Raw genomic sequence first — 13,004 nt, forward strand, 5'->3', positions numbered from 1 at the left:
CACACACACACTCACACACACACACAGTGACACACACACACACACACAGTGACACACACACACACACACACACACACACACACACACACACATACATACACCACACCCTCGTCTCGATTCCCCGTCTTTGTTAAAACATTTAGTCAAAACTTGACTAAATGTAAAAACCCACACAAAAAAAACACACGGTCACTGCCAAATCCTGCCTTAGTATGAAAACAGTACACAAAACACAATAAACATGACTTAACTTAAATTGCAGATGAGCTAGGTCAAAGGGCACTTGTGGGAAAGGTCAACATGGATCTGATTGCCCCTGAGTTTTACAGGGAGACAACTCAGCAGTCTGTGGCTGAAACAGAGAGGTAAGAGTTACTGGGAGTTGATCCCATTTCACCGTTCGCACAAAAATACACACACACACACACACACATACACACACGATCGCCCAGTTTGACAGCCTACCAAAGATCTTCTGATACCAGAAGATCTTTGAGCCTACTTCGTTGCATAGAAATCAATTTAGATTTTTCTGCGCATCGTAAAATACATATGCGTACATCATGCTTTTTCACGGTCATTACAGCTGGCTAAAAAAATAATTATGTTTTTGATTATATCTTTTGTCTTAACACTTACAATTTGCTCTCCTCATCTTCTTGTTGTTTTTGGGCTGTTTCTGTCAAAATAGACCAACACCAGTGAGCCAAACACTCACCGTTCACATTTGCACTTAACTAACCATAGCTTGTTTGGATTTTAATTCAACATTGTGGAATAAAATATGCTTCTTCTTTTGCAGGTTTCTTGATGAAGTTTTGTCGTACAAGGTAAGCTAAGGAGTATGTGTTCTCTGTGTGTGTGTGTGTGTGTGTGTGTGTGTGTGTGTGTGCGTGTGTGTGCGTGTCAGCGTGCCTGCCTCAATGTCAGCCTGTCTGTAAGTTTCTGTGTTATTCTATACTGTCATAAGCCTATGTCAATTTCTTTCGATAGCCTATTTCCCGAATTTCAAATTTAAAAGAAAGAGTGTTCACTACAAACCAACATTCGTACAAATCAGATCGAACGATACTGACGTTCTTTTTTTCTCAAAATCGTTCGAACAAAAATGTGTCTAGTTAGTCAGAAATAGTAATTGATATAATTTTACAGAAATTAGCTCAATCAATTTTTATCAGTGTTGTGTACTTTCAGTCGGGTCTGGTGACACCAGTAATCACACCGAGATTCGCCCCCAGCTGTACCTTACCGCTGATGACAAAGCTGGGGGAAATAGCCAAGGAGAGGAACATCCCCATCCAGGTGTGTAGAAGTAATGTGTTATCGTGTACCTGTTTGCTTCTGTTTGGGTGTCTTTACATGCACTTGTTTCAGTCTGTGTTGTTTGGGATGGGTGTGTGCGTGTGGGGGAGGGGGGGGGCTGTGTGTGATGTGTGTGTGTCAGTGTGTGTGTGTGAATGAGTGTGTGTGTGTGTGTGCGTCTGCGTGCGTGCGTTCATGCGCGCGCGTGCGTGTGTGTGTGTGTGTGCGTGTGTGCGTACGTGCGTGCGCGCGCGTGTGTGTGTGTGTGTGTGTGTGTGCGTCAATGTGTGTGTGCGTCAATGTGTGTATGTGTCTGTGTGTGTGTGTCTGTGTGTGTGTGTCAGTGTGTGTGTGTGTGTCAGTGTGTGTGTCAGTGTGTGTGTGTGTGTCAGTGTGTGTGTCAGTGTGTGTGTGTGTGTGTGTGTGTTTACAAGTTGATGTTAGATGATCATGTAAACAAGCAACTATGATCGTTTGCAGACCCACCTCAGCGAGACAGTGGAAGAAATTGAGACCGTGATGAAATTACATCCGGGGCACCAGTCCTACACTGAAGTCTATGATGCAGCTGGTTTGTTGGGTCCCAAGGTAGGTGTAGCAAATATTTTGTGTCTGTCTTCATGTCTGTCTGGGTGTCTGTCTTTGTGTCTGTCTCTGCCTGTCTTCCTCTTTCTAATTTTTGCATGAGCTTACCTGTATTCTTTACTCTCTTTAGATTTTTTCTTTGGATTTTCTCTCTCCCTCCTCTGTCTCTCTACCCGTCCCTTTCTCTCTCCCTTTTTTACATTTAGTCAAGTTTTGACTAAATATTTTAACATCGAGGGGGAATCGAAACGAGGGTCGTGGTGTATGTCTGTCTGTCTGTGTGTGTGTGTGTGTGTAGAGCGATTCAGACTAAACTACAGGACCGATCTTTATGAAATTTGACATGAGAGTTCCTGGGTATGATATCCCCATACGTTTTTTTCATTTTTTTGATAAATGTCTTTGATGACGTCATATCCGGCTTTTCGTGAAAGTTGAGGCGGCACTGTCACGCCCTCATTTTTCAACCAAATTGGTTGTAATTTTGGTCAGGTAATGTTCGACGAAGCCCGGACTTCGGTATTGCATTTCAGCGTGGTGGTTTAAAAATTAATTAATGACTTTGGTCATTAAAAATCTGAAAATTGTAAAAAAAATATGTTTTTTATAAAACGATCCAAATTTACGTTTATCTTATTCTCCATCATTTGCTGATTCCAAAAACATATAAATATGTTATATTCGGATTAAAAACAAGCTCTGAAAATTAAATATATAAAAATTATTATCAAAATTAAATTTTCCAAATCAATTTAAAAACACTTTCATCTTATTCCTTGTCGGTTCCTGATTCCAAAAACATATAGATATGATATGTTTGGATTAAAATCACGCTCAGAAAGTTAAAACGAAGAGAGGTACAGAAAAGCGTGCTATCCTTCCCAGCGCAACTACTACCCCGCTCTTCTTGTCAATTTCACTGCCTATGCTGTGAGCGGTGGACTGACGATGCTACGAGTATACGGTCTTGCTGCGTTGCATTGCGTTCAGTTTCATTCTGTGAGTTCGACAGCTACTTGACTAAATGTTGTATTTTCGCCTAACGCGACTTGTTACATTTAGTCAAGTTTTGATTTACATTTAGTCAAGTTTTGACTGAATGTTTTTAACGTAGAGGGGGGAATCGAGACGAGGATGTGGTGTATGTGTGTGTGTGTGTGTGTGTGTAGAGCGATTTAGAGAAAACTACTAGACCGATCTTCATGAAATTTTACATGGGAGTTCCTGGGTGTGATATCCCCAGACATTTTTTTTCATTTTTTTGATAAATGTCTTTGATGACGTCATATCCGGCTTTTCGTGAAAGTTGAGGCGGCACTGTCACGCTCTCATTTTTAAACCAAATTGGTTGAAATTTTGGTCAAGTAATCTTCGACGACGCCCGGACGTTGGTATTGCATTTCAGCTTGGAGGTTTACAAATTAATTAATGAGTTTGCTCATTAAAGTTGTCATTAAAATCGATTTTTCGCAAACAGATTTAAAATTGATTGCATCGTATTCTTCATGACATTCTGAATCTAAAAATATATACATATGTCATGTGTACTCTTAAAATGTGATCACAATTAACGAAAATAGATTAATTAGTCTTACGATTAAAATTTAAGAAATCGATCCAAAAATGATTTCATCTTATTCTTTACCGTTTCCTGATTCCCAAAACATATAGATATGATAGGTTGTAATCAAAACAAGCTCAGAAAGTTAACACGAATACAGAAAAGCGCGCTTTCCTGCTTAGCACAATACGCTACCGCGCTATTCTGGCGTGTGCATATCACTGCGTTTTGCACGTGGGAGGTGAGCGATTTCCTTCTCGCGGGGATTGACGAAGCTGTACTGTCTTGGTGAAAAAAATACAGTGCGTTCAGTTTCATTCCGTGAGTTCGACAGCTTGACTAAATGTAGTAATTTCGCCTTACGCGACCTGTCTTTTACTTACTGTTTCAGTAAAATCTGTAGAAAGATTGAGGCTAACATAAAACAAGCAAGGTTGCTTGGAATTGGTGGTGAAGCTGGCATTAGCAGACCATGGGGAAATGCGTCAGTCAAATTGAAATGACAGAAGACTGACCAGGCAATGGCTTCTCTGCTGACGAGTATTAGGAGCAGTAAATATTCATCATATCTTTCATCTTAAAACTGCGTACGACGTTTTTGTTGTTGCGAACATCATTTCTGACCTTTTCATTTTTATTAGTTTCTCTACATGTTAGAATTGTCATTATTATTGTCATTATTATTGTCATTGTGTTCGTCTGTCATTTACAGACAATCCTTGGTCACTGTATCCACCTGAGTGACAAAGAAATTGACACGCTCAAGTCACGTGACTGCGGGCTTGTCCATTGCGCATGCTCAAATAACACGTAAGTTTGTCAATATACTTTTGAGCCCTTTTGACCGACTCTTTGCCCCCCATATGTTCAAGAAAAGATTCTATAAAGACAACCAAACATGTGTCTGCTTTGTTACGTTATATCTTGCTGAAAAAGAAAAAAAACTCTAGAAAAAAACACGAAAAAAAGTTCCTCTTCTGTAATGTACCGAGTTCAATATCGGGTGCCTATGCCTCTGACCTCTTTTGGATTACTAGTTTATTTTTTCCCCAAATGCAAGAATGTCTCTGTAGCGCAACGGTTAGCGTACTGCGTTTTGAGTCGGCAGGTCGTGGGTTCAAACCCTGTCAGCGCGGTATTCTTTTAATTTTATTTGATTGTTTCTTTACTCTCCTTTGTTTTGTTTTATTTTACTCTATTTATTTTTATTCCAAAGCATTATTGGTGATCAATTGCAATACTGACCAACGCTCGCCAGGTACTGATTTGGTATTGATCACTGCGCCAACCACTGAAGCAACCCCCTAAGTCTAAATGTTTTGAGGTATAAAACATACCTTGGTATTATGTCAATTCATTTTGCATTTTAATCAGATATGATAAAACAAAAATGTCAATCTAGATCAGGCTTAGACGCAGAAAGACTTGTATTTAGGCAACATGACTGATGAGCGACTCAGTGACTCGTAGCGAGAGATGCCGTTCTTAGACCTGTGTAACGAGATTCTGTCGTAGTAATTCGATGCTAACCCTGCTGACTTTTGTATTGCCGCAATTAAAACATTTATTTTTGTTGGTAGCTGTTTGTTTCCTTGTGGATGTGTTATGTGCAATTAAACGGGTACGGACACACGTTTTACACATGGGTTACACGAGTTGCAAAGTATTTGAAACGACGGTATTACTGTATATACAGTGGTGCCTGTGTTGAAAGGCGAATACCATTTGGACCAGCCATGAGTGATGGAACATTGTACGCGGGGTATCTTGACAGGCACGTTTTAGAAGAAATAATAATAAAAGTGACAATAAAAGGTGTTTTTTCCACACACACACAAAAAAAGCTTGTCTCGAGGATATCTCGAAAACATCTTGCGAGAGAGGCTCAGATTCCGAAAAGGTATAATCATTTCACATTATTTATGTCATAAAGGCTACGAAGTGGGGTGATGGATATCAGACGACTGATGGACAGAGGCCTAAAACTAGGTCTTGGAACTGGTAAGTGCATGCATGGTGTGTCCTATTTTGAACGATACAGTGGAACCCCCCTTTTAAGACCTTACAAAATCTGAGAAAACCAGGTCTTAATAAGGAGGGAGTCTTAAAATGGAGGTAAATTTACAGAGGTTATGAACAGAACATCTGAAAAATCAAGGTCTTAAAAAAGGGGGAGTCTTAAAAGGGGGGTTCCACTGTACCTACCATTTTCATACACCGGTTGTTGTAGTGGTTATAAACGGACTCGGGTTTGAATGGGTTGTGAAAAAGTGAATATTCTTGCTTTTAAAGAGGAAAGCTTTCACCACGTGTTTTAGACACACCCTTCAGGAGTGACTGACTATAATGCCATGCCGGAAAGGTTGACATCATAAAAGTATTCACTCTTTGACAACCCATTCAACCCTGAGACGAGGTATTTTTCCCGCATATCTTCTATTGTTATTATGACTGCCTGTTTGGTGGTCTGTGGGTTCTTGCTTGCGTGCGTGTGTTTGGCTGTTCTGTGTTTATTTCTCTATATATTACAGTTTCTGTTTTCGGGTTAAAACATGCATAATCAATACTCAGTAAAGCTCAAGAACAGTGTCCCAAATTAAGAACATTAAGTTTACACAATGAATCTCCGTCGCGATATAACCTTGAATGGTTGAAAACGACGTTAAACACCAAATAAAGAAAAGAAAAGAAAAGAACACAATGAATCGACCCTGAAAGCCTACAAGTTATCGCTTTTCACAACGATTTTGCTCCAGTTTCATTACATTACTACGGTTCTGTACGTGTGAAAAGTGTTGGTACCTTGCATACGTTTCCTTGAATTTGAGATACTATTTTTGAACATTATGTGACAGGGTGTCGCAGTAGTCCCCTTATCACAGGCATTCCCTCTGCATTGACGGAGTTATCTCCCTGCCACAGGCATTCCCTCTGCATTGACGGAGTTATCTCCCTGCCACAGGCATTCCCTCTGCATTGACGGAGTTATCTCCCTGCCACAGGCATTCCCTCTGCATTGACGGAGTTATCTCCCTGCCACAGCACATCCGTGAGATATGGAGAAGCTGTTTGTGATGGGATCTGGCTGCTGTTGCCACCTCGTATGCTCTTGGGAACCTGTGCGTACCCATAGCCGTTTTTGAAGGGATTTTGATTAAGCTCTAAAATCTCAATCCATTGTCTCTAAAGGTGATTCTTGCGCTTTGGGCATTCGGTTGCAATTATATCCTTACTCTTTTCACAGACATGGCAGGGGGTTACACAACTTCAATGTTGGCCTCCATACGGCACTCAGTCGACGTCTCCAACATGTGTGCAATTCACAGCCACAACAAACAACGACAGAATGGCGAGCACCAGCAGGCGAGCAACCACACGACCGACGGATCCCCTCCCTATCGACCTCTCACCATGGCAGAAGCCTTCCGATTGGCTACGCTTGACGGAAGTTCTGGTAAGAAGAGAATTGTGGGATAGAGAAACATGATAGAAAGGAAGCGGATCGGAAAGTTCCAGTAAGAAGCGAATTTTGGAATAGAAAAAAAAGACTATATAGAAAAAGGAGCATACAGTTTTATTGAGAGAGAAAGGTAGGATGGGGAGGGATAATAAGCTAGGAAATTAAAAATAAACTCCGTTATGGATCGAAGACATCACAGGATGCAGCAAAGGAATTGACACACAATTCTGGTGAGATTTGTTCAGTTGACTCTTGTTTAAATCTTGACTGTGTTCCGGTGTGAATGAGTGCAACTCCGGCTTTTTGGTTGTAAGGCAATATTAAAACACATTCCCGGTGCTCTGAGCACACCAAACAAATATTTAACAAATCTGAATTTTGTATTGACGGAATTAATTGGAATGGAAGCAATAGCAACAAAATATGAAGAATTCAATACATATTTTGCAGCCCTTTCAGTTAGGTAATCAGCCACAGTCAGGTGATCAGCCACAGTATCGCTTCAAGTGTAGGCATTATCCTCTCTGGTCGTTAGAAAAAGCCAGCCAAACTATTTCCCTTCTGTTAAACTTATGCATGATGATGATGAAGATGATGAAGATGATGATGGTGATGATGATGATGGTGATGATGGTGATGATGATGATGATGATGATGATGATGGTGGTGGTGGTGGTGGTGGTGATGGATGGTGATGATGATGATGATGATGATGATGATGACGATGACGATGATGATGATGATTTTTTTTCAGTACTGGGACAGAATTGTGGAAACTTTGAACCGGGTCGGGAATTTGATGGCCTTCTTATTGACCCGGAAGTGAAGGATTCGCCCCTTGACCTTTTCGACTTCGACACGCCAGATGATGTTGTACAGAAGTTTCTCTATACCGGTAAGTACAAGGGGGTGGGGATGTTATGAGAGGAAAGATTTGTACTTCTTGAGCTTTGAATTGAGAAATACCAGGGCTTCCCACGGATGCCCGACATAGAGGGTCCCGGGACTCCACTTTGAATCTTTATCGGAGTTTTAGAGGGTCCAAAAACTCCGGAGACCACACAAAATCCCGTAGTACTGCTAACACCTTAATTGGGATCTTCTTCTTCTGCTGCGTTCGTGGGCTGAAACTCCAACGTACACTCATGTTTTTTTGCACGAGTGGAATTGTACGTGTATGACCGTTTTTTACCCCGCCATTTAGGCAGCCATACGCCGTTTTCGGAGGAACTTTAATTGGGATGACGAGTATTATAATGAGTCTCGTTTGATCGAAATATTCCCGACATTTCAACCCCTCCCCCCCCCACACACACACATACACACACATACACACACACACACACACACACACACACACACACACACTGTCACTCTCTCTCTCTCTCTCTCTCTCTCTCTCTCTCTCTCTCTCTCTCTCTCTCTCTCTCTCCCTCTCTCTCTTTCTCTGTCAAGGCCTAATGAAACCGTTAACACTGACTGTGTTTTTGCAGGAGACGATCGCAACATCAGCAAAGTGTACGTCCAAGGGAGAGAAGTGGTCAGCAGAACAGAATGACACCAAGAGAAACCATGTATCGAGGTCAGCATGATAGGATTGAAGGACATCTGGACAGGCCTCAGTTGGGGTCAACTTTAGCGAGCCTTGACGAGACAAAGGCGCGATGCAGCATCTGCTGATGCGACAACATTTTCTGAAAACAGCACTGAATGTACGCATGATAAATGATATGTCCTAGGTCCCGGTGTAGTATCCCGTTTAGTCCCCCCTCTCAAAAGGGCCGCAGGGGGACTTTTCAGAGCTAAAAAGGGCCCCCGGGGGACTTTTTCAGCTCTAAAAAGGTCCGCCTTTACCGATCAAGCCTCGTTTTCGATTGGCCCCCATACAGCAATTTTGGCCCCCCTCGCATCCCAGATAGTCTACCCCCCCCCCCCCCCCGAAAACGCCCCCCCCCCCCCTTTTTTTTCAAAGCAATTTCGGGCTAGTTATTACACTATATCATCCAGGTGTCCACTGAGAGAAAATTGAGTGAAGAAACAATTACATGAACTTCGACCCATAGATCAATACTCGGGGACCTTGTCCATGACTTCGACCGCTTCACAACGCCTTTGTGACATCGGATAGTGACGTCACTTTGTTCTAAACTTAGACGACAGCTTGTTTGCTGAAATTGCAAACCACAAACGCGATACAATTTATGTTGAGAAGTTGAAAGTGGGAAAAAAACCACCATAAAACACCCAAAGTAAGATGTAGGACTGCGGAGCCGCAGTCAAAAAGGGGGCGGGGAGGACCTTTTCAAAGAGGAGACCATCTGGGAAGCGAGGGGGGGGGGGGGGGGGGGGGAATTTCTATGGGCTTGATCGGTAAAGGCGGATCTTTTTAGCTCTGAGAAGTCCCCCGGAGTCCCTTTTCAGAGGGGGGACTAAACGTTAGACTACACCGGGACGTGCTCTTTTAAGTCTTAGTGCGTCGTTGGACCCCCTCCGTGACTATTTAGTACGTGTTTTCGTCTTCTAGTTCCAGTGCATATATGACGCAGGGACTCACAGTTTGGGGAACCCTAGTTTTTGGAAATAAATGTTTCCTTTATTTAGACTTGCCTCGTTTGCAGACTGTGAGAAGAGGTCTACAAGGGAGGCAATCAAGGTGCTGCAAGTCAAAGGACTGTGTCATAGCTGTTGCCTCCCTTGCCACAGTATTGATTTTGTTTGGTCCGTTGGAAACAGGTACGTTACGCATACTGGGGTTGTAACCTTGCACCGAAGTTTTTTCTCTGTGCGCCATGGTAGTTATATATTGTATATTTTGTGCAAACTGAAAGAGTGAGCGAGTAAGCAAGCGGAAGAAGGCGGGAGGTCCGGTGGGAGTATGTAATATGTGTTTCAATAAACAGAAGTATATGATTGTTATTATTATTATTATTATTTAAGTTATTGAGACATCCCAGTGCACTAAGGGATTTATAGAGCAAATCGAGAAAATTCATTATTGAACGAAGCGCATAGCGCTGAGTTCAATAATTATTTTCGAGATTTGCTCTATAAATCCCTTAGTGCACTGGGATTGTTTCAATAACGATATTGTCAGTACCGCCATAGAAAAAAGAAGATTCCAAATGCACATTTTGCAACGCGCATTTGAATAGGCATAACTGTGTGGTCAGGTCGTGCACAGTAAAGATCTACTTTTGTGTGGGGTGTCTCAAGTGTGTCGTGCTTTCGTCACACGCATTTTAATTTCTGTTGGTAAATTCCAGTGTAGCGTTAATCTGAACAGTGATGATCTTTCAGAGAGACCTCATTTGAACTCGGAGAAAGGCTCTTCATTATTTGCGATTCGAAACCTCCAGTCGAGCTTCGACGGATTGACTGTGCGGAGTGACTCCCCTTGAATTGACTCAAAGCGGGACTCGACGGTTCGCACATTTTCAAAACAAATGTGGCATATTTCTCGTGTTGTATCTTCACTCATCGGGGAGTCTGATACTAAATATGAACGGTAAGAATGCTCTGAACCCTACACGTATTATATCCCCATCGTTTTTTCGTTCACATTTGCCCGACATGTTAATTTGCTGAGCGGGGTTAATGTCGTCTGCTAGGCTACCTGCCAACCTGGGCAATGGAACGACTGCAGTCTGCACTGAGTCTCTACGCATGAGGCAGGCTGCTAATAAATCTTATATATGGTAAGAACGTTCTGAACCTTACACGTTTTCGATTACGATTGTTCTTGCTTTGAAATAATAATTCTGAAACCATTCATTTACTGAACTGATGTAGTCGTATTTCTGTGTTGTCTGCTACAGAGTCGATCGAGTCAGTCTTCCAAACTGGTCTAGCTGGTACGTTATCGGAATAACACTTGTGTTTTCTGCCACTAACACGGCATATGAGAAGAATCTATGCAAGTCGGCGAAAATTAGATGAAACACAGCGGCTTCTATTTTTTAGATCACTGGCACTGGCACAGGCACATGCAATCTGTCAGAAAAAAACCCACTTCTGCTTTAATTGAGAAGCAGGGAATTTATGGTCATTTGGTATTGTGGAGAATATAAGCTACATGTCATTAATTAATTTTGAGGATGAGAGCACAGTCTTGCTTAGGCAAAGGGCGCAAGAATACGCTCTGTGGAAAAGTTAGCGCACTCCAAGAGTGCGCTAACAGTTTTAGCGCATCGCCATTAGCCAATCAACTGGTTCACATCAGTCATGTGACACCAGTACTTACTGACAATTATTATTATACACACACTTAAAGGATGTCGCTGTTATTTTGTTCATTTGTTGTACGTGCTTTTTGTTGTGATGATCATTGTCACAGATAGATGAACAAAAACTACAGAAAAACAGATAAAGGAAAAAAAGAAGAAAAAAAAGAAAACTCAAAGACACAAAATCGTGTGTGTGTGTGTGTGTGTGTGTGTGTGTGTGTGTGTGTGTGTGTGTGTGTGTGTGTGTGTGTGTGTGTGTGTGTGTGTGTGTGTGTGTGTGTGTGTGTGTGTGTGTGTGTGTGTGTGTGTGTGTGTGTGTGTGTGTGTGTGTGTGTGTGTGTGTGTGTGTGTGTGTGTGTGTGTGTGTGTGTGTTTTCGTTTGTGTGTCTGTATTTATCTGTCGGTCTGTCAAAAGAGAGAGAGAGAGAGAGAGAGAGAGAGAATGACAGACAGACAGACACAGACAGAGACAAAACTCACTTTAATCTTCTGTCGTTTTAAATATGTACGGTTGTAATCCCGATTAGGCGAAGGCTATTGAGACAAACATTCACAGAATTGACCTTCAAAAACACTCGGCTTCAACACCTACAACACCAATTCTTATCAGGAGGATTCCCAAGACTCTTGACCACCGCTTCCCTACGGTGGCATGTGACCTGACGACCGTGTTCGGCGATAGTGCGATACATTTGTTATATCCCCCTGTGTAGGAAAGAGGCTCGAGTGTGATAACAAGTTTTGCCCTCCTCCAGTGGCTATCTGTCGGGATGCGCTGACTCTGAGACCCGCAGTTGTACGGTACGCTGTTTGTGTTGAGATTTAAGAACTGAATATGTAAGACAGACTGCCATTCGGCGGTGAACAGCGCTATAAAAGAATGTTTTATTATTATTTAAGTTATTGAGACATCCCAGTGCACTAAGGGATTTATAGAGCAAATCGAGAAAATTCATTATTGAACGAAGCGCATAGCGCTGAGTTCAATAATTATTTTCGAGATTTGCTCTATAAATCCCTTAGTGCACTGGGATTGTTTCAATAACGATATTGTCGGTACCGCCAGAGAAAAAAGAAGATACAACACGCACATTTTGCTACGCGCATTTGAATATGCATAACTTGACTGTGTGGTCAGCTCGTAGAAGATCTACTTTTGTGTGGGCTGTCTCAAGTGTGTCGTGCTTTCATCACACGCAAACTCTTGTTTTAATTTCTGTTGGTAAATTCCAGTGTAGCGTTAAGCTAAACAGTGATGATCTTTCAGAGAGACCTCATTTGAACTCGGAGAAAGGACTGTGTTCTTGGTTATTTGCGATTCGAAACCTCTAGTCGAGCTTCGACGGTTTGACGGTGCAGAGTGACTCCCCTTGAATTGGCTGAACCCCAAGGTCGACGGTTAGCACATTTTCAACTGAAATAAATGTGGCATGTTTCTTGTGTGGTATCTTCACTCATCGGCGGGGGTCTGGTACTAAATATGAACGGTAAGAATGCTCTGAACCCTACACGTATTACATCCCCATCGTTTTTTTCGTTCACATTTGCCCAACATGTTAGTTCACATTTGCCCAACTATGGCACAGGCACATGCACACAGACAGTCACAGACGCAGACACATGCACGCACGCATTTGCGCATTTACTTGAAAATGGTGCACAAGCAATACTGATATAATAAAACCAAAAAAATAACAATTTAAACCGATATGGAGCAGCTTCAAGTCAAACTTTGAATCTACGAGAATGTAAAAAGTGGCTTCACAATTCGTTGTGTGAAAATGTAGTATAGCACCAGGCCTTTAAATTGGTGTGAAAATGTAGTATAGCACCAGGCCTTTAAATTGGTGTGAAAATGTAGTATAGCACCAGG

General features: G+C 42.0%; 1 protein-coding gene across 2 annotated transcripts in view; it reads left to right on the forward strand.

Annotated features, from left to right (window-relative positions):
* Positions 1-8,824, forward strand: part of LOC138945674 (guanine deaminase-like) — a 33,351-nt gene extending 24,527 nt beyond the window's left edge. Inside the window, exons 4-12 of one of the 2 annotated variants that reach the window (XM_070317163.1) lie at positions 263-365; positions 803-830; positions 1,195-1,302; positions 1,783-1,890; positions 4,161-4,258; positions 5,382-5,449; positions 6,693-6,902; positions 7,663-7,803; positions 8,402-8,824. In XM_070317163.1, coding sequence (XP_070173264.1) covers positions 263-365; positions 803-830; positions 1,195-1,302; positions 1,783-1,890; positions 4,161-4,258; positions 5,382-5,449; positions 6,693-6,902; positions 7,663-7,803; positions 8,402-8,466 — 929 coding nt within the window. In that variant the 3' untranslated portion in view covers positions 8,467-8,824. The remainder of the gene's footprint in view (positions 1-262; positions 366-802; positions 831-1,194; positions 1,303-1,782; positions 1,891-4,160; positions 4,259-5,381; positions 5,450-6,692; positions 6,903-7,662; positions 7,804-8,401) is intronic. The other variant, XM_070317162.1, reaches the window with a different exon arrangement.
* Positions 8,825-13,004: the final 4,180 nt, after the last annotated feature.

Source organism: Littorina saxatilis, linkage group LG13 (assembly GCF_037325665.1).
Source record: "Littorina saxatilis isolate snail1 linkage group LG13, US_GU_Lsax_2.0, whole genome shotgun sequence".
Lineage (NCBI taxonomy): Eukaryota > Metazoa > Mollusca > Gastropoda > Littorinimorpha > Littorinidae > Littorina > Littorina saxatilis.